General features: G+C 32.1%; 2 protein-coding genes across 3 annotated transcripts in view; both read right to left on the reverse strand.

The window, feature by feature from the left end:
- Positions 1–12,962, reverse strand: part of LOC111047676 (myocyte-specific enhancer factor 2) — a 240,523-nt gene extending 227,561 nt beyond the window's left edge. The window contains exon 1 of one of the 2 annotated variants that reach the window (XM_039421867.1): positions 12,636–12,962. The gene's annotated coding sequence lies outside the window, so the exon portion shown is untranslated. The remainder of the gene's footprint in view (positions 1–12,635) is intronic. The other variant, XM_039421869.1, reaches the window with a different exon arrangement.
- A 3,255-nt stretch (positions 12,963–16,217) lies between these two features.
- On the reverse strand, positions 16,218–20,613 carry LOC111047673 (uncharacterized protein DDB_G0290685). Its single transcript, XM_039421872.1, has 2 exons — positions 20,472–20,613; positions 16,218–17,739 (listed from the first exon to the last, which is right to left on the reverse strand). Exons 1-2 carry the CDS (start codon positions 20,497–20,499, stop codon positions 16,421–16,423), a joined length of 1,347 nt encoding a protein of 448 aa, XP_039277806.1. The 5' UTR covers positions 20,500–20,613; the 3' UTR covers positions 16,218–16,420.
- Positions 20,614–23,674: the final 3,061 nt, after the last annotated feature.

The raw sequence follows: 23,674 nt of genomic DNA on the forward strand, positions 1-23,674 counted from the left end.
TCCATCCAATAAAAAACTGATATAGTAACAAAAGTTACATTAATAAGCTAGTAGAAACTACTACGATCTAGGATGAATCTAGTGTCAAAAGTGACGTGACGTGACGTGGCTGATACGGACCGCACGTCGAAATGGGTGTTGTTTCTCACTTTGCCTCCAGTTTGTTGTTACAGTACCTTCATCACTACACGCGACACTGTTTTGCCAAAGCTACACAGGTCTCTAGCTCCCAAAATAGTTTTACAGCCTCAACTGACATCAGTCTCCACTGTACCATCCTGTAAAACAGTGACACATTTCACAGTCTGATATTTTCAGAACTGTAGTAAAACACTACCCTGCTGAAGACAAGTTGATCTATGGAACAGTCTTCATTCAGAGATAGTTCGGTGTTTTCTAAACTAATGGAACAACACCATCCCTACAAGTAATGAAAATGTCATTGATTCAGAGTGCACTTTTGATACAGTAGCAGACCAGCGAATAAGTAACAATGGAGATGTAGCTCATTCAAATCTACTAAAGTACATGACGGCTATGTTGATTAGTTCTTAGTAAGAACCGTTGTTCAACTGTGAGAAAAGGTAATTTACTTAGTGTTTGACCTCATACTATGATGTTGAGAATCATATCGCATGAATCTATGGACAAAGGTAGGTTTTAGTTTCATAGGATAGAACGGAGGGAAAGAGTTTAATACGAAAAGCCTTCAATGCACATTGACGTGACATCTCAACCTCTGGCATTTCAAACCGTAAATAATTTTTGTAAAAAACGTTGAAAATTAGAAGTACAGTAGCAGAGTATTCCACATACATTGTAACAATCAAAATTTGAGGCAAGATGATCATCCGTACTGGTATTAAAATTTGGTTTGACATGAAAAATCTGGTGTGGCGCACTCACACAAATTCCCTTGCCGTTATAAAAATTTATCACCTGACGCAAGTGTACACGCACATTCCAAGTCTACTATTTAAAGATCTGCCAGCTGGTGACAGGACAATAACGCTGGAGACACACGTAGTCTGCTATCTCTCCATAGTGAATGATTTAATAGAATCAACAGTTGCCAACAGTTTGCTTTATTGGATAAACACATTTTCTCGAATTTCGAGCTTATTTCCAATTTTAGGTGGAAATGTCACCGAACATTAATTGTAGAGATTTTTATGCTCAATCTTTTCCACTTGAAATTTTTTGTTTTAATTGTATCTGAAGCCTGATAATCGGGAATCTAAAATCACACTTTGCATTGATGTGGCGGAGCTCCTGGAATTTTTACAGATATGAGACTTGTGGCAGTTCATAGAGCTTATCAATGACTATTCTAGGTAAAAATTTGATCAAAATCGTTGGAGCCGTTTTCGAGAAAATCGCGAAAAACCCTGTTTTCGACAACATTTTCGCCATTTTAGCCGCCATCTTGAATTGGATTTGTTCGAAATTGTTCGTGTCGGATCCTTATAGGGGAAGGACCTTACGTTCCAAATTTCAAGTCATTCCGTTGATTGGGAGATGAGATATCGTGTACACAGACGCACATACACTCATACACACACACACATACAGACCAATACCCAAAAACCACTTTTTTGGACTCAGGGGGCCTTGAAACGTATAGAAATCTTGAAATTCGGGTACCTTAATTTTTTTCGGAAAGCAATACTTTCCTTACCTATGGTAATAGGGCAAGGAAAGTAAAAATGGAAGACTATTGAAATTTGAAAAAAATAGTGAAAACATCTGAGTATACCGAGGAAATTTGGGAGTATGTTTTCATATACGAGGGCCATTTGATCATGAAAGAATAATTTTTTCAGAAAAGTTACTTACACTTTTGATCGTTCATCAACATAATTGCCGTGAAGGTTGAGGTATTTTTCATACCAGTAGACCAGTCTACCAAAACCCTCTTAATAAAATGCAGCTGCCAAATGAGTTTAAATGAGCTATGACGTTATTTTGTAGCTCCTCGTTAGCATGGTATTTCTGCCCTCAAAGTCATGTCTTGAGTTTGTGAAAGAGGAATAAGTGGTCAAGTCAGGTTGTGTGGTGTGTCATCAAAATTATCCCATATGATTTGCTGGAGAAACCTTTTGTTGCACCACCACTGTGAGTCCGAGTTATCATGCGACGATTTTGGGAGTCATTTCAACTGACATCTTTCAATCTCCAAGACCATTCACGCACAAAACCATCAAACACGTTTCTGTGTAAACTTGATTCATCTTTCGTTAGATTTATGCTAAACTATTGCGTTTTGCTTCCAAAAACTAATAACGCTACGTAACTAGCACTTGGTGGCAGACTCAAGTGAGACGGCCAATTTTGTGGGTCTATATAACTTGACAAAAAATGATGATCTGGCCGCACCGAACACAGAGCGTTTGGTGGGAATGATACAAGAATAGTGTATTGCTTTATACCATCCTTGGGAATGATAAGCTGTCCAGCTCTGTGAAATTCGCCCCCTACAACTTGTCTGTGTCTTATGATATGAGATCGGGGATTGAAAAAATGATCCTCGTAGAATCAGAGCACACGTTAGGTGGTAAAAATCCCATTTTGCGACCAAATCAAATCAAATCAAAGTTTATACATAAAAACAATTACAATACAGATTAGAATACTATAACATTTAATACAATTAAAAACGATGAAGTTTTATGCCTCATTCGATTCCCAACAATTTTCAATTCAAAACCCCTAAGTTGCTACATGTTTGGCATCAAGAAAAAAGAGTAGACAGCAGTTAATAACTATGATCATGAACTATTATTCAACTTTGAAGAATTATTCGAAGATCATAAGATTAATCAACGAAGAATGTCAACAATAATTGAAACAAAATGAATGACCAAAGAAATACAATAGCACCTCCACCCTATTAATTCAACAAAAAATGTCAACAAAAATTATTGAAACAATATAAATGACCAGAGGAATGCAGTAGCACCTCCACCCTATTCATTCATTACACCAAGAAGGATAAGAAGTAAACTTTTTGAACTATTTATCCTATTTAATTGAAGATAAATTCCAATGTCCATTGGTTTGTCCATGATTTAAAACTTTGAGACCAGATTAATCCTATACTATTAAACGAGAAATTTCTGTTTATATCTGTATGTGACCGGATCTCGAAAACGGCTCTAACGATTCTCACGAAATTTGGAACAAAGTAGGTTTATGATATGGAAATTCGATTGCACTAGGTCTCAACCCTAGGATACTCGCTGAAATACATTAAAAGGATAAATACATCCTTGGAAAAGCAGCTGGAATTTTTGTCCTCTGTCGATACCGTAATGGAAGTAAGTGAGCGAGTGCATGTGTGGAATTATCCAGCTGATCTCATGAGAAAAATAATCCAGCAAGAGAAATAGTTATTTGTATATCTAGAGTGAAAAGTGCTGTTTTTCTCCCTGAGGGAAAAGTTTGAAGCTCGAAGCCGAGGGCAACAATTTTCCTGAGGGAGAAAAAATTTTTTCACTCGTGATATACACAACATTTTTCCTCCACCTACATTTTTATAAAAGTGCAAATAAAATAATTTTTAAAAACGTACGTGACCAAACAAAGTGTTACAACATAATCTAAAGGGTGAACAGAAAAGCTGGCTTGTAATCACATTTCTCCGCCGACAGCGCTATCTGTCGGCAAAAGTTGTAACAACAATGGCCGCCACAACTACAGCTATGATGAAGTTCCCGTTTCAAATTTGATTAGTTAATAAGGAATATTCGTTGGCTGGTTTTTTGAATAGCATGGAATATAAAAAATATTTATACATTTTTTTAGTATAGTGATATGAAGTTTGTAATAATTTTAGCATAAGAACATATATTTCATATGGTGATCAAATCTGGTTGAGGTATTGAATTTAGTTGCTCAATGACTGACTACTCTATATGCTTCCTCATCTGAGCTTAGACCTTCTTACCTATTACAATGAAAGTTTTTCAAATAGAGATGCTTCCCATGTTATTTAAATGGAGTCACTTTTCCTCCCTAGGGAGTTTTTCTGTTTTTTACTACCGAGAGCGAAAAAGTGACACTTTAGGATTATGTTTCAGGGAGTAAAGTAAGTACTTTAGACAGTAGGTGGAGGAAAAACTTATTTTTGTTCATTTCTCTTTTATTTTAGAAAACATGTTTACTTCAGAAAGCCCAAAATAGTAACTAGATGCTGTTAGTGTAGAATAGTACATAAAGTTGTACTAGTATATTTACAAATATTGTAGCAAACATAGTATATCATTCTAAATGGAATTCATAGTATATCTATTTTTAATTGATGATGTGTTTGTTTTTTGAAGTGTGAATGAATATTGTTATTTTGATGAGTGATAGTAGCTTAACCTAGATTTTGATTTGGACTGTAGTATAAATTTGAAAAGGGACAGTTTTGGGCATAAGCCTGTTGTGCCTCCTCATATAACTGTAAAAATAATTGTACAACTGAGAAATTGAATAAATAAATATAAACTATAAATTCAATCTTTCGTTAAAAATTTTCTATGCTTTTACACTCCAGAGCGAAGCTCGGTCCCCCGATATTTTATTCTAATTGATGTATAAATAATAAATTTCCCAACGATCATTTACCACTTCTTGGACAACGAGAGTTGAAAACAATGTAAATCTAGCCTGTATGAAACATGACACGCTCGGGTTCAAATGCATAATTCATGCAGTTCCTGTAGTGCATTACGCAGTGCAACCACAAACTGCTAGTTACGCAAGTTCAATAGCATCAAAAGTCATCATGTAAATCAGCCTGCAAGATCTTCATAAAAACCAGTAAGCCTCCACCACATTGATGAAACTGATCAATGCCGCTACAGCAGAACAGTTGAGATGTTTTTACTGATACTACGTGAGAAAAAATGACAAGTACCGTTTCATGCGTTTCTTACATCTAGTATTAGGCCTTTACATTATTGAAATGAGCCTACAACATGCGTCACCAAGGATCTATTGATCTATTCCAATATTATTTATGAAACCAGAAAATGGGGAGTTTATCATAGTGATCCAGGAAAATTTACAGTATATTCAGAAATCCCGAAATATAGGAAGCTAGTTTTAATTGAAATACACCGTCGACTTCTACCAGTCAGTAAGAGCACACAAAATAGAGCTAAGTTCTATTAATTTATTAACTTCATTGTCATTCTAAACCAGAAAATGGGGAGTTTATCATAGAGATCCAGGAAAAGTTACAGTATATTCAGAAATCCCGAAATATAGGAAGCTAGTTTTAATTGAAATACACCGTCGACTTCTACCAGTCAGTACGAGGACACAAAATACAACTAAGATCTATCAATTTATAATTTCATTCTATCATGAACAATCAACTTTTGGGAAGGCACAAAAGGCTCTGCTCCATAATACTTGATGGACTTGAATATAATAATTATTATAAAACTATATCTACGGTACATCCTGGGAAATGAATCAAAACCGAAACCTCCTGGGATATTGAAGAATTCATGAATCTTCAGTAAACATATTCAACTTGAGTAGTATACATACAATGACAGTATCACATTCTATAGTGAGGTCCACGTTATAATGGCAGTGGATAAAGATAGAAAAATAGCAATGCCGATTCTTTGAATTAATTAATTATATTTCTACACCGTCAAAAATATAATTGGCATCGTTGTGGACCTAGAAATGGATAATACTACTGGCTTTGTCGAATGGATAGCAAAACCAAAGTTGATCAAATACTGTCATTATAACGTGGACCTCACTATATGCTAATTTGAAAGTTTCTAATCACTCTTGACCACTCCCTCACTCCATAGCAGAACTTGATTTTCTTCAGTCACTAGCCTTATTACTCCCCTTTATTGACATTTATATTGACAAAACTCAAAAGGCATAAGACTCCATTTTATAAAAAGCTATCTTTCTATAATATATATGGAAAAATATAATAATAAAGAAAAATCTTATGAAAGCTCGTACTTTGAAATTGGACTACATTGAAAAATGTGTCATGAAACAGGAATCAAGTGCCAAGGATAAGCAGAATCTATCAAGATGTAAACAAAAATTCGAAACACCACCATATTGTAAGTCATTTAGTTACATATTTTACAATATCTTCAAGAAAAGAAAGGTTATTATGGTATAATTCCTCTGATCTGAAAATCTGAATTGATCGAGCAAAGACGCTTATTTTGAGCGTTTAAATGACGAACACTAAAGTGGCATAGAAGCGATAATGAATGAAAATTATGCAACATTAATAATAATTATTTCACAGTTGGCTACATGCAGTACATGTTCTCATCAGAGGTGAAGTAGGTACAATGTGCGAAGAAAATTCTTAAATTATTACACAATTTCCGTAGAAATCCCAGAATTATGAGAAATAATAAAGCGATCAAACTGAATGAGTGAATATTTAATTTCAGTCTGGAACTTGATTCTTCTCTAATTACACAAACGAATATCTTTCTTGAAATTTTCTAAAATATGGACTTCACTTATATCGAAGGCAATTATCATCTATCCATTCAAGATCGAACCATTATTATTTAAAGTTGTATATGTTTCCACATCAAGTTGACAAGATCTGCTATTGTACATTGCAAGTTGACAAAATACTGTTACGATACATTGTAGTACCTATATCAGTCATTTTCCTAAATAATTTGATTATCTATTTTCCCTATTAGTATTTTCAATCTACCGAGGTAAAGTGTAGTTTTTTACATTAATTTTACAATATTCATGAATCAAATGGATTTCATTAACTCAGTAGTAAAGGGTGACCCCCCCCCCTAAACCCAGACGCACCACTCCCCAAATTCAGGAAAAATCCAGCTTCTTCTAAATAGTGAAACCAAAATTGTCGTCAGTAGTCATTTTAAACACTACTGAACTTGACCAATCTCAATCAACATTAATGTATCGCAATATTGTCCAGGAATTTGGAATTAACATACAGTTATTAATAGGTTTATCATAACAGTAGTCATATCCACAATGAATTTACGATAAAATAACGGGTGGAATCAATAGATGTGGGGTGTGAATAGTAGGTGAGGAGAATACAAAATTCTCATCTATTTCACTATCCACGACGTGGTCGTCGAAAATAGTTCAAAACGGACAAAATTATCTTTCAATAATTTAAAATTTATCTGTTGTCTATTTTGTATTCTAAAATTCTAGTCGTATTCTACATGTAGACCTATATGAATTGCAATGTCTAAATGGCATCTTTATAGTAAAAAAGTGATGAGTCTATATACTGAATATAAGAAATATAGAGAGTCTAAAAATGCACAATGGAAAGCCTAAATTTCCAATTCAATAATTAAATTCCAAGCAAGCAGAAACTGTTACAGACGTATCGAAATTATTTTAGTATTGAATAGCGTCTCGAATTTAATAACCGCCCAAAAACAAAAAATGAATTATTCGGATGAGATCGAAGGTTTTCATGAACCAATTGGCTGAACGAACAAAGAATGCTAAACCGTCAAAGCATTGAATTTATTTGCCATGTTTTACTGCATTGTGTATTTCCTCATTCATGAAAGTGAAAATTTGAACAAGCGTAACCGAGATATGAAAAGTCGAAAACTATCATTATCCATTTCATTGTTTCAACGCAAGAATAGTCCACCACTCAATATTTTACCTCTAGTATTATTTGAAAGTTTAAAACACTAATTACTGAAAACATTACTTGCTTTAGACTTTGAACATTCATTACCGAAAATAATTGATCCTTCTAATAAAGTCAAATTATGGGAATAAATTTTAAATTACATTCAAATTCTCTTACAGTACCATAGTATTAAATTACAATTTTTACGATAAATTTATGACTGAGTTAGTAGTGTAAATATGCAATTTTAAATTATCTAATTTATCGTTCAAGTTATGCGGATGATAATAAATAAATAATTCATTATTTAAATCTTTGAATTATAATTCACGTTATTTTATAATCTAGCTTTAATTAATTTCCTTCAATTATGGCGAGAAGTGGTTGCTCACGTTACTGCAATCTAGCATGAAAATGAAAATAAAATTTTGTCGATTCTACTAGAATTTTGAACTGTACAAGCAATCTTTCTCTATCATTCAGTTGAGGATAAAGCAAGTTGAATAAGGCAAGAGCTGAGGATGATTATGCGAACCTAAGACAGCATTGTCATCAAGCTCTGTACAAATAACAAATGGGAGAATTATTTAAAGAGAATTTTCATTTCTGAATAAACCATCTATCGTCATAGAAGACAGGAATCACTAGTTAGCGACAGACCTCTACAATCTCAAAATATTGGAATACCTAACAAAACTCGATTTCCTGGTTCTAATTATTCTCTATAAATGATACTATATTGATCCCAGTGTCATTATGATCTTTGAATGAACGCCCAAAAATACAACAAGAACAGAGATATATTACGTGTTAGTGTAAGAATAAAATGCAATTTCTTCCCAACTCAAAATCTTTGAAACCGAGAAAAGTTGATTGGACAGTAAACGTAAAATAAAGGGCCATTTTTTAATTTCATTTATCATACAGGCACAAATCATATACGATGACCTAACATTTGTAAGATAATATTACAATCAAAAAAACATTCTGTGTTTAAATTTTTTGTTTATATTTCCACATATAAACATGTTGTGTTAAAATGTTCAATGAGCGTTCAATCATTCAAAATTACACAACTTACAGAAAAGTACCACAGGCTTATAAGCCCAAAACGGTTCCAATTCTAATTTATACAACAGTCCAAAAATGTAGCTAGGTTATGTGTCACTTGACATTCATTAATTAATTACACACTTAATTCAATTGAGCGTTGAACACTCTGTTCAATTGAGAGGAGTTTATTCTCACCAGTTTCCTTATCTGGAATCTGTGTAGGGTTCTTCAGTGAATCAAAATTTTAAATTTCCACCTGTAAAAGGTGTGATTTAACGTTGTTTCTTGTGAAGGCTCCTCCATGCGTAGAAATCGGACCCGTCTGATCTGTCAGCCAGACTGGAGGCCAATTTCTCACGTGAGGACCAAACTTTGATACCAACACAGAAACATCCCATAATAACGAATTCCATATTTACGTCTTGAAGCCGTTCTTGAAATCGGAGTTCAGTCTGAATCATGTAATATCTAGAGATTTTAGAGAGATCTAGTGACCGAAAATATGAGATTTGATATAATGTACTACTTTGTTCACGGTTTGGTCTATACTTGAGAGATCGGTCTTCAGTCTGGTTGACGGATCACACTGATCTCTCGTTAAAGTATGGAGAAACCTCTAATCTGAAAAGTGAACTCAAATCAATTCAAGTGGATAGCATAACCTATAATTTTATTCATTCATAACTCTACCTTTATTGTATTATCATTCATCCCATCATCACCTAGGCATAAAATACTTCTAGAAAGTCGCCTTTGTAAAATAATAAATAAATCAGAGACAAACGAATATCCGAATATAGTATTCCGTTTCTCTATGCTCTAATGTAAAGGATTGTGGAACTTCAACTTCATGATTAAGGATACAATAAGGGATACATGGTTACATGGTTTCGGCTCTTGCCCTATTTACTGACGGTGGGAAAACTAGGTTTCCTCCACCTACTATCTTTACTTTACTCTCTGGAAAATAATACTGAAGCACTACTATTATGAGCTGCGGGGGAAGGCGAACGCACACAGCAGCAGACAGACTGAGAAAAAATCAAACGTCTGAATGCAGAAGTGAGCAAGCAGATAGACGTCTGTAACATTCGAACACTCATTCATTCGAATGAGGATTTTTCCCACGTCTGCCTGCATACGTCTCAAAGTTGTAACTTGAATAGCATGGGAAGCAATCCTATTGGTCTATGTCACCAATCGGTTGTGTGGCAGAGATAATTGAAAATGTTTTATTGACAGAGAGGACCTAGAGTACTAACTCCGCCCTTAATAAAGGCAAAGGAAATTCACCTGTTTTCGAAATAGGTAGGGAGGTGGATTCTTCACACAATAGACTATCTACAGTTGTTGTTCAATAAAAACATAATATTATCTTTCTAAAAACACTTCACTCACATAAGCTACTTTTTATTTTCAACTTGAAAATGACCTAAGTTAGGGTCGAAACTAGTTGTTGAACTATTTTAATTTTTTTAAATAAAGGGTACAACAAGATTTTTATATTGTTTTAATTAATTTATTATCTCTCTGTTTTCAGATTATGTTCGAAATTTGAAGAAGCTTTCTACTATGAAGGAAAGTTTAAATATGTACGTGTTTATGTCATTGATGAATGAATGAATGAATAAATAAATGAACAACCAATATATTTTTATGGATGTGAATGGAGGAAAAATGTTGTAAGGGAACAAAAGTTTTTCTTCTCCCTCGGGGAAATTGTGGCCCTAGGCTTCTTCGAGGTCTTCAAACGGCTTGCCACAGGGGAAAGTCACACTATTCTCCCTATATGTGGATGACTATTCATTGGTTTTTAAAGATTTTCTGTTTTTATGGAAATTTTCTTCAACTCTTCAATGAGTCATCTGATTAGACCGAGATCTCATTTCCCAGACACTGAAAACTATCTATCCTTTATAAATTATCCTTATTTCGATTTCCCAGACTATCTTTTTCCTGTAATTCTGTATCATCATGTTTAATCAATTAGACATGTTTTCCCACCTTCTCTCTAGCTCAAAAAATTGGATTTTGGTAGAAGTATTAGATGAATATTGTACATAACAATATCAGAGTTAACAACGCTAGTTTTCGGAAAATGCTTGAATAATTATCCCTTTTCAAAATAAAATGTGTAAGTGATATGGGATCTAGATAACGTTGAGCATTTCAATTTGGCATGGATTGTATTTCCATATCAAGAGCTCAAATCGAGAAATGGTTTAGATAAACATTTTTTGAGGAATTGTATTACCAAGTTTTACACAAATATATTCACATTTACACTACTTCACAAAGTTTGAGTTATATATATTAGCAAATATCTAATGGTGAATGTAAAAACAACAGGAATAATTAAAAATGTATCTGGATCCTTTTAGAAATGGGCTATCAATTTGTGTCATGTAGAATGTCACCACTTCTCTAAAAGTGCAAAATATTCGGAGCAAGTTTATCAAGATTAATGCATCCTTTTGTTATATGCTAATCCCTCGATTCTATGAATATTCTTGTAGCACTCTTTAACACATAGATCCTCAATGAAATAAAAATATGCAAATTTTTGCATATTGTACTTCAAGGAGAAGACAAACAATATTTTATCTAACCATTCTTTATTTTTTAGACATGTTAGACCGGTGTGCAGATTACTTTACAGAGTTCTGTTCCACAGTTCCTGAAATTTATGCAAAATGAGATTATATGCTCTTGTATAATTATTCAGATTCGTGCCCCATTGAGTTAGGGTCATTACATTATGGTCTTTAATGTAACCAAGCTTGATTGTTGGAATTTACAACTCTATTCATCTATTATTTTTGCAAAAATTCTGTAATTCTGTTACCACAGAAAGTACGTATAAGTATTACTCACATTAGTCCGTTCACTAAAAAGTTGCTTTATATTAGTTATTTATTTCTATTTAAGAGTATGTTCAATTACTTTCACTAGTTCTTTTGCACATATTGTAAAAATATCCAGGTCTCGTTAGGCTGACCGGAACTAACCCCTACACGATGATGCATAGTTTTTGTATGGGTATTCCATTTGTTCATTACAATATTGCAATTGTATTTTTTATTGTAACATTGTATTCTTTTTTGGATGAAAAATATTTGAATTACACATTCAGATCAATGTTATGATAAATTAAATTGAAGATATCTTCGAATATTTGATGATATTCCAAAGGTCTGATGAGGATTCAAATTTTTGATAAACGTTTTTTCTATGATTTATGACCAAAAATATTATAATCAGTCATACATATGACTGTGCAATGGGGCCCGTATACTATTTGATTTAACCTGGTAGAACCTTATAATTTGTGCTTCAATACGTATTCTATAGGTAGGCCTACGGTATTACTCAAGTTATTAAAAAGACCAAACAAAAACAACTAATATAGGTTTAAATAAAACTATTATTTTATTATCATCTAACACATTTCCATCTCTGCATCAGAACTAATTTTCTTTTGAGATATCTTTATAATAACTGTTATCAACTGCAGAGAAAGTGTTTACACTGCAGATAGCACTTTCAACTCTTCATTCAAAAATGTTGTAATAAAAAATTATTTTATTGCTGTCTCTTTCCCGGTAAAAATGTTTCATGGTCAATGTTCTAACCGAATGCAATTTACCCATGTGATATTTGCTTTTAATTGTATTTTGTAAGTAAAATCTTTCTAATAGTGCTACAGAGGCCCACACCTAACCTGCCTTCCGTCTGGTTACTACTAGTGGGATTCTCAAAAAGATAAGGGAAAACACTCAGCTGGTAAAGAAGCAGTGTTTTAATAAGGTGTATCTAGCCTTAACTATTGAAGTGTTATTTTGATGAACAATCTGTTTGTTTTAAATGGGTGTTCATGTAACTTACATAAACAAAACCTAAAGATCTTATTGAATACAGTAGTAATCATGCAGAAATTTACCTTGTTTATTCCGTTTGAAAACTGATCAAAGCACAAACCAAGTAAGATACACTTCCTTTTACGTCACAAATTATTGTCACAGCTAAAAGCCTATTTAACCTTGTTCAGACACCGGGAATCTTTCAAGAGTATAGCAAACAATCGTGATAACCTCAAACTGAAACTTCTGGGACTGCACAAATTTTAAAAAATCTAATCAGAGAAATTGAAAACTATGAAGCAGCCAGGGTTTAGTTCAAATTATCACTGTTACTTTAGCATCCACTGGATGATGTCATAATGACATCATTGATCGCCAACCTTCATAACCGTAGGCATTGAATGACCTTGATAAGAGTTAACTCAACATGACCGGAAAATAACACACCGCTGCCACAATCATTCGTTGCTGTTAAAACCAATGGTAGCATGATCAATATTTTCTTGAATTACATTTTCAATTTTTTGAAAGGCATGAGAAATTCAAATTAAATTTTTCAATAGTTTTATCGGGTTTTAAGAAGACTGTTCACAAAAATAAATTCAAATCTTTTCACAAACATTGACTTTTCTAGCTAATATTACAGTGGTAATTACTTCAAATCACATTACTGTACCACCGAATACATATATGTATACAGAATATGTATTCTGTGATTGTTCCTTATATTGAAAAATTTAATTCCAGTTTTTGTAATTTCTCTTGAGAAGGATTATTCATCTTGATAATTTCAGATGAATTTGTTTTTGATACCTTGATTCAAAACTACATTCAATTCTCCCGCCTGTTTTACAAATTGTGAAAGCGCCAAGTTTGAATGCTTTACAGTGTTGGTTTGGTATGGTATTATCATCTAATAATTTCATTATCACCTATTATTGTATTTAACATTACATAAGGAATCACCTATAATATATACGTTATAGAGCATTATATGACTGGAACAAATAACTTATAAATCCATTGGATTTTATGTCTCATTGGAATTTCATGTTATAATATATGAATCTTTGGCGGCAAATAATTAAGATATAGGCTAGATCAGAAAAGTACCAAGCAGTGTGCAATTCCTTAGCGGCATCCCGAGACGTCTGGAGCCGCGTGGTTAGAGCCGCCGCGGCTCGAGCACATAACCTTTAAATTCATTAAATTGAATGATTTTTTAGATGTAAATCGTAAAAGCAATATAGTACCTAATCAACACTTCTTAATTGTTTAGTCAGTCTTTATTTTACTTTTCATTTATGGGGATTTCATGAACTTTCAAATTCAAATTCTTTATTTTCTGCATAAATACAATAACAAGAAATGTCTGTATATCGCAGTCGTCAAAGTACAAATATATACACATAGGTAAAATGTTTTTTGTATTTAGTTAACATAATTAAAGGTCAGAAAAAGTCAGCCAGACAAAAACTCATTCAACGAGTAAAACTCTCCTTCTACAACAAACTTTTTAAGGTTTTTTTTAACTTGACTGTGTAATTCCTTAGCGGCGACGCGTCTCGAGCCGCCTGCTTGGATCAGCATTAGACGCGACGCCGCTAAGGAATTGCACTAAAAAAGAACTAACTTACCAGTTATAAATCATTCGTCAACGGAGGTAGGTACGAAAGAGTTTTTTTCTTGCATCTTCACCAAACATTACCACCTAATAATCAATAAACAAGTTTTCTTGCAGAATCCTATACTGTAGGCTATGCGGTATAGTCTAGTGTACCAGTTTGCAACAATAATAGGTGTTTTTCAAAGATAAAGAAAAATATATTTTCACTCAAATCAAAGAAATCAAATAAATTCGTATAATTTTTGTCAAGTATTTTTAATTACTGGCAACTGGCAATGTATTAAGATTATGCTGGATAGGCATTAATATATAGGAAGTAAATAACGTTATTTACCGTGCTTAAATCAATAACTCTGTACATTATACAGCTTTTTTGTAAAAAAAAAAAACTGTCCACAGAGTAGATTATCTTCTGCAAAGATCCTGAGATTGAAATGCTGTGTAAACCAAAATGCAATGCCTTATATCACAGCCTACTATATCTAAAGTAAGCCATGCTTATGTCAATATTATTTTGTCTAAAATTCACCTTTTCGGTTATTATTTGAAAAAAACTGTGCAACAATTTATTAACCATTTAAAAAATGTTTTTAAATAGAAAAAAGTACTTGTGTTGTATTTGGATTGAAATACGTAGAATCTTGTTGATGAGTATTTCTATTGAATATAAAACAATTAGATATGAGTTTCCTTGTTTCTACAAACATGTTACAAACATTTATTTTTAAAGAAATATATATCAACTTACAATGAATTATTATTTCATAGTTATTACTATATACAGTAACCAAGCAAAAAGATGACCATTCTATAAGGCCTACTATACAGAGTGACCAAAAAGAGCAAATAATATTTCTCAAACAAATTAAGATATGAAAATGAACTCTTGCAGGCAACAAATTATAATCTTTTTCAACTATCAAACAGTTATTTTAGCTAAAATCCTACGTGTGATATTAAAGAGCGATTGCAACTCCTGCAATCAATTTCATCATGAGGCGCCTTGGATGCTTATGAATTATTTTAACTTGATTTATTTAATCTTTGTTCAATCACAGAATTTCAAAAGGGAAGAGTTATGAATTTTTCTGTGAAGTTTCTCTCTCCAGTAAAATATTCAATTATATATTAATACAGTATTTTTAATTATGTATCACAAGGTATAGGGGGGCGAAATTGGGAATTTTCTCAATTGCAATCCATAATATCAGGGTAATCAACTAATATAATATATTATATTATATAATCTCTTTTCTGTATAGGGCTACTTTTATAGAAATAGAAAGAAAAATAAAAATCTTAGTACCCTTTTTGAAATATTTAATCACAACATGTTTCGGACATTGATGCCATTTTCAAGTGATATGAAGTAAATAAAGAAATACTGCTAGAAGATTCTTATTATAATAATAATTATTAAAATAAGAATCTTCTAGCAGTATTTATTTATTTACTTCATATCACTTGAAAATGGCATCAATGTCCGAAACATGTTGTGATTAAATATTTCATAAAGGGTACTAAGATTTTTATTTTTCTTTCTATTTATATTATATAATTATATTTTATATCGTATAGTTGTCAGCAAATCATACACACAAAGATATTGAGTACACATTTACTCACGTCAATAAATAATAACAAATAAATAAAAAATGAAAAAAATGCCTATCATACTAAAATCAACTAATGATTTTGAATGGTTCTTCTTTCTTGCAAACCATAAGAGATAGATATATGTTTTCAGTTTGTAAGGGGGCTGCATGCTGAAGATGTTAATTCATAAACAATATAATTTTAGGTTTCAAATAAAGTAGGCTAACTCTTTGAAATACAGTAGGTATTTCTATTTAAAACGTTATACCTTAATCAGATGAATAATAAGCCTACTATTTGATTATCTATGACTCAAAAATATTATAAATATAAAGAAAATAAAAATTTCAGTACCCTTTTTTTTCTCAAAAATATTTTTTGTTTATTAATAAATGTTATTACACCAATTAATGAATAATAGTTTTGTGAAAGCCAAAGATACATTATTAAGAGAATTGTATTTATTCAACAAACATGAAAACTTATTTTAGGGTTAAGTACAATGAAAAAAATACACCATGAAGAAAAATAACAAGATTATGATGGATTCATTCTAGTAGGAACGGACTGAACATTATTATTTGTATTAGAACTTGAATATTTCAGGTTTATTTATTGTTAAAATGACTTCACTCTTCTCATTCAAGTTGTGTCAAACTTTCTGTTTTCTCCAAAGTCATATATTTTTCTCAACTTTCTAATGGATTCTGTGGGTGTATCATCTCCAATTTCTCCAGAATTTTCTATCTCTGTTTCCTTGTTGTTCAAGAAATCCACTTTGATTTCTAACGGTTCACTTGGATCAACAGTTTCTTCATTATAGACCTCTTCTTTAGAGCTGTTCTCTTCTTGCTCCAGTTCTTCTTTCGAGCTTGTTATTCCAGAATGGATTTCATCACTATCATAAGAATTATAATATACATCTGTTATCATATCCACAAAATCAGTACTTGTTTCAATATTTTCCACCGACCCGATAATTTGTCCAATGTCTAGTTGCTCATTTGAGGTTGTTTCTTTTGTCTCGCTGGTGGTTTCTTCTTTTTCTATTTTATCTACTTCTCTCTCTGATTTTTGATCATCACCCAAACCCTCTATCACAAGTACTTTGCCAAATTCAAAGTTACCATCTATGTCTTCATGATTCTCTGCTTCAACCTCAGTTTGATCTCCCTTTCCTTTTTCCATACTACTCTCTTCATTTTCCTCATCTTCATCTTCTACCAACCCCTTTACAGTCTCAGCATCTTCATCATAGTTCTCCAACACTTCTTCTTTTAATCCTGCTCTAAGTATAAATCGTTTATCATCATTATCAGCCTTTTCATTTTCTTCTTTTAGTTCTACTTCATCACCGGCATGCTCTGCATCCTCATTATCTTCATGATTGTCATTCACTTCTCCATCATCGTTGTCTCCTCCTTGAAATTCTACTAAATCTTTCTCTTCAGTGCTTCCCTCTGTACTTTTTTCTTGGTTTCCTCGTTTCTGATTGTCATTAATTCCTTTTGGCTGTTTCTGACCCAATTTAAAGTGGTACCCAACTTGTTCAAAATCTTCTTCTTTGTCCATTTCAGTCTTATCTCTAAAATAATAAAAAACGTGAGCATAGCCATAATTATCCACTTCTATATTTCTCCTAAAAATATATCCTTTTCTCATTGCACGTTCATCATGTCCCCTGTTAACTGCCTCTTCGATTTTCTCATAATCATACTCGTCGGTTTGGCTTCCATTTTCACCTTTTTTTATTATCATTTCAGGTTGTAACTTCAACATGATGTGGACGAAATTCCACCGTGGTTCTTCTGGCTGTTCGGTAGTAAAGGCGTTATGCGCATGGTTCTCATGTTGGCTTGCGGACCGCCCATCATGGTCTCTGAAAATTCTGAAAACAGCAAGTCCAGCAGGATAGCAACTGCCAATCTCAAACTGAACTGCTAGCCAAATGATGAAAATTGCTGTAACAGAAAAGTATTTTTAGAAAATCTGTTCAGTATACATCAGAGAGTTGACATAGTTCTTAGGAGTAGGTCTATCCTATATCAGAGAATTGACAAAGTTCTTGGGAGTAGGCCTATCCACTCAGTTACCAAATAAAGAGATATTTGGAACTAGCAGGTGACCTGTGCTCTTCAAGGGTCTTATAAAAAACTTGTCGAATTTAAAATAGGCCTATCCTCGCTGAATTAAGAACCTGTATGCAAAGTTTCAAGTTAATCAATAAATTAAGTTAATTAATAATCAAGTTAATCAACTAATAGATAGATAAATAAAATTAACTAATAGATAGAAACTTAACAATTTGAAAACTTGAAGAATTTAAAATAGGCCTATCCTCGGTAAATTATATGCAAGTTAATTTAAAAATAGACCCATATAGGCTCAATTTACTTTAAAGTTAATCGGTAAGTTAAAAATCAAAATGTAAAATTTAAGTTAATCAGTTGAGTACCTAGTTCAGACATGATGAGCATTACCTATCCCGTACGTGTATGAGCCATTTTTTCTCTTTATTATAGATTCCTACAGAAAAAGGTACTTTACAAAACATTTATTTGCTGTAATTGAATATCCTAATTTTGAGTAGAAGTCGAAGTTATAAGAACAATTAGGTTTAGTAAATTATATGCAAGTTAATTCAAGTATAGACCCATATAGGCTCATTTTAATTTCAAGTTAATCGCTAAGTTAAGAATCTATATGTAAAATTTTAAGTTAATCAGTTAAGTAGTTCAGACGTGATAAGCATGAACTTCCTATCCCGTACATGTAAGCCATTCTTCTCTTTATAATAGATTAATTTATTACAGAAAAAGCTACTGTACAAAACATTTATGTGCTGTAATTGAATATCCTAATTTCAAGTAAAAGTCGAAGTTGAGAACAATTAGGTTTATTCGAATAAACAATTAAAAGAGGGCTTACACATCAATTTGTGATAGAAGCATTATTTTACAGTCGTATTAGCATTTTCCCTGATTTCCAAATAAATTTGGCTTTAGTTTTCTTTCTTCAATTGTAAATGTCTAATTAGAGAGATATATTATATTCCACATCCCACACATATATTAATCTATATATATAAAAGCGAAATGGCACTCACTGACTGACTGACTGACTGACTGACTGACTCACTCACTCACTCACTCACTCACTCACTCACTCACTCACTCACTCGCATAACTAAAAATCTACCGGACCAAAAACGTTCAAATTTGGTAGGTATGTTCAGTTGGCCCTTTAGAGGTGCACTAAGAAATCTTTTGGCAATATTTTAACTCTAAGTGTTGTTTTTAAGGGTTTAAAGTTCGTCTTTTAGCATGTATATTCTTCTTCTCCCAATCTCTTAATTATAATTGAAATTTCCATATCATATGTTATTATAGAACTATAATCTAGATAGAGTACCTCTTCGAAACAGTTGTTAACTGGCAACTAAATTAATAATTTTGTCAGGTTGGCATTAAGTTGAGTTGACTTTGTTAGGTTGGCACCAAGTTGAAGATTTAAATGCATTTATCGCGGAAAAATTGATTGGGCACTGCTACTTCAATCCTGGGAAAATTATATTACTAGCAGTCAGGCTTGCTTTGCTCGCCATATCCGTTTAGCCAGCCGTTTAATCTGGACCCCCGACTGGATTGTCCTAATATATGATAAAAATGCCCAAATGAAAAATGCAGGCGAGCGAAGCGAGCCTGCTGATCTCATTCTTGGACGATCCAGTCGGGGGTCCAGGGGGCGGAGCCCCCTGGCTAGACGGATATGGCGAGCGAAGCGAGCCTGACGGCTAGTATATTTATATAGGTTAAACCTTTTGTGTAGGACAACACTTATATTTATCAATAAATAAAAAATCTAAGTAGCCTACTGTACACTTTTTATAACATTTATATTCACAACATATTTTAACTCTAATGCCATTTTCAAACAAATGCCACTTTTACTTCACAACATGTTTTAACATTAGAAATGTTGTAAATTCAAAGTTTTAAAAGGGTATTTGCATTTTATTTCTTGATATTTATATGAATATACTAAAATATCTTCCAATACAGTACATACAATATTTAGATAGATAGATAGAAAATGCCTTTATTCAATATAAATAAAAATAATAAGACTACAATCATGTTACAAAATAAACAATTAAAAATTATATAATTAAGATAATGATTGTGCTGAATAAAAAACATGAGACAAAAAACTTGACATAACCATAAAGGTTGTCTGTCAGAGTTGGTAGGCCTATTCTACAAAAACAAAAGAAATTCGAAATTTTGTGAAAACAATTATCATTGGAAACCAAACAAAGAAAAAAAATAAAGAACCTGCTACATAAAGAACAAATACATCAATAAAGCTGAACAAAATGAAATAAATACTACTATAATGCCTCAGTAATTTTCCTTTTTATATTTAATAATTAAAATCCCTAATCATTTCATTTCTAATACTAACTGCCCTTTTCACAAATCGCGCTAAGATTAAAAAAATTATTTATTTATCAATGATAAAAATGCACACTGATTGGGAATGGAAAAAAGCTACATTTTTTATAGGACATTACTATAATAATTATAAATTACAGTTACTTTATTTTGCTACCTTGATGCGCTATATATATTTATCAAATTTTGTCATAGAAAAAAGATTTTATAATAGATATTTTGTAATAAAAGCTACTCACCAGAATTATGAAGATTCATCATAGTCATTTCACGTTTGTCAGTGTAATAAAAATGTGTAACTATCCGAGGTGAAATATGACTGTTGATTAATATAATAAAGGTTTATTAAAACTGAATTGGCTACAAACATCTGATAAACAACATCTGGTTGGTTGATTTTATTTACTTAAAATCTAAATTATCGATTTTTTATTTTGGAATAAAAACAGAACAAGCATAAATATTTTCTCAATTTGATAATTTAATTTTTTTAATGCATAGTTTTTATTATAATTTACTTAAATATTCTATTTAAATTTCTAAAATAGGGTGAATTGGCAGGATGGCATCACACTCGCACATGGGACATGACAATTCAATAGCACCCTAGTTACACTGTTACAGTAGGTTCCACGCTATAATATTTCAAGGAATCTAGAATACAAGGTACTGGTCACGCGCATCTTGATCTTTTGATGATCAGAGACGTCATTGGTGCTCTGAAAGTCTATCTTTTTAGTTATCACTTTTTATCACTTATTATTTAGTTATCACTTTGCTAACGTGGGTGTATCATTTGCCAGAAAAATATCAGGAAATGTAAGTGATATCCCAGTTCCTCGATCGCTATCAAATTCATGTCAGCACAGTATCTTTCTCAACCCCACAAACTCAAACGAAATAATGTCAATTATAAATCAGTTGAAAAAAAAATCTACACCAGGACCAGATAACTTCACAGGACCTTTCATAAAAAAAATTTCTCACCACATACTGGACCCTTAGAACATATATTCAACAAATGTTTAAATGAAGGATATTTCCCAAAAAGTTCAGAGAAGCCAGAATCATCCCAATACCTAAAACCGGAGATTTAAAAAAACCAGAAAATTATAGACCGATAAGCTTGATAAGTAACCTTTCCAAAATATTAGAAAAAATAATAAAAAACAGAATTATGAGTTTTTTTAGAGAAAGAAAATATAATAAATGAAAAGCAATTTGGTTTTCAAAAAAATAAGTCAACTAAAGATGCAGTCATCCACTTGAACAAAATATTTTTGACAATTTTAATAGCAATAGAAAAACTCTTGCAGTGTTCATGGATCTATCAAAAGCTTTTGATACGATACCTCACAATATATTATTAAACAAATTAGATAGGGCTGGAATTAGAGGTGCAGCAAATGATTTATTTCTTCATATTTGACTGAAAGGAAACAATACCTACATCTTCAGGGTCAAACTGATATTAAATATACGTCAGGTTTCGGCTTGCCTCAAGGTTCTGTGCTTTCACCAGTTCTTTTTTTGTTATATGTGAATGACCTACTCAAACTAAACCTCCAAGATTGCACCACTCTGTCTTTTGCAGATGACACTGTATTGATCTTCAGCGGCAAAAGCTGGGTAGAAACTTTCAATATAGCCAATACAAAACCTAATAATTATTAGAAAATGGCTTCAAGATCATATCCTGACTTTAAACGCTGACAAAACTAAGTATATCACCTTTTCACCCAATATAACTGGACAACCAGCAACAGATTTAAATCTTAAAATAGGGACAACAAATAATAACAATGAAAACTCTACAGATAATACAGAAGCACAAAAAACATTAGAAAGGGTTCACACGATTAAATATCTTGGTATATTATTGGATCAACATTTAAAATGGAACAAACACATAGATTATTTGTGCTCAAAGTTGAAATACCTCATTTACATTTTTTACAAAATAAATAAAATAAAAAACATAGTCATTATACGGAAAATTTACTTTGCATACGCTCACTCATTATTTCAATATATTAATGAAGTATGGGGAGCTGCTTATGATACACATCTGAAGAAATTATTTATCTTACAAAAACATATTATAAGAGCAGCATTAGGAAGACCTCGACTCTATCCTAGTAGGGACATTTTTCTTGAATTTAAGGTCCCTACAATAAGACAGAATTATATGAAAAATATAATACTCCATATCAATAAGAATAAATCTAATTTTCCTGCACACATAACACCCCATAATACACGTCCTAACAATAGATTCAACACAGAACTCATTAAGCTAACCATATGCAGGCATCAATTTACCTATTATTGCAGCTACATTATAAATAAAATTCCAACGATTTTATAGATAAACAAATGACACGTAATTTAAGCAAAAGCATAGATTATTGGATTGAGCATAACATATTCTTCAAACTAGTTGTATAAAGTATAATATTGTATCCAACAAGCATTGTTACTAAAAACATTGAGCAATGGTTTTTTCATTTTCACGTTCTCGAACCAGGTATTGTAAATGTTCCCTCATCATCGTATATTTTTATGTATTCCCTGTGTGAAATATTCACTTCATGATGGCCTCAAGACGTCACAGTGGTTAATTGGATTCTACTTTGTCATATAGTATGTACTATTCTTAAGTTTTTAATTTTTTTTTCTGAGCCTTTGAGACTTTTGTATATTGCTGTAATACTTTCTTTAGCTCTTTTTATTTTAATTTTTATATCGCTTCTTACTTGACCTGAATTGAAGCAGAATAATTTAACCGCAACTCACTGCCAACACACAAGGACTCTTATGTTGGCAGTGCCGAATATTACATTGATTACGTTGATAATTATTGTTGTGCAAGTTACAATAAATGTATATTTTTAGGTGATTGTATATTGCATACTTTAGTGATTGTATTGCACAAATATTTGTATGTGATTTTTGGCAATAAATTCAATTCAATTCAATTCAATTCAATTCAATTCAATTCAATTCAATTCAATTCAATTCAATTCAATCTTTCCCATGTTAAATTGAGCAACTTTGTAAGTATTTTTCTAAAAAAGTACATAACTTTTGAGTCCCATCGACATATCCTACGATTCATACAATATTTATCTTAAATTTTTTCAGAAATTCGATACTTTTGGACGGCTGGATCTTTCAGAATGCTCGATTTTGTAAGAGCATGCACATAGAATACCGTACCTGTTGCTCTCTTATTGAAAAACCAACATGCTTTTCCTGGCTATTTTGTAATTCAATTACTCAATGCAAATGAATTTGATAAATCAATCATTGAATAAGGAATTAAAAACGTGAAAACATTGATTATACTACTAGTATTTCTTTGAACAGTAGACCTCACGCAGATTTCTCATCCACAAGTATCTGATGTCACCTGTTCTAGTTGATTCAGTTGAATCATAAT

The sequence above is a fragment of the Nilaparvata lugens genome, chromosome 2 (genome assembly GCF_014356525.2).
Source record: "Nilaparvata lugens isolate BPH chromosome 2, ASM1435652v1, whole genome shotgun sequence".
In the NCBI taxonomy this organism is placed as follows: domain Eukaryota; kingdom Metazoa; phylum Arthropoda; class Insecta; order Hemiptera; family Delphacidae; genus Nilaparvata; species Nilaparvata lugens.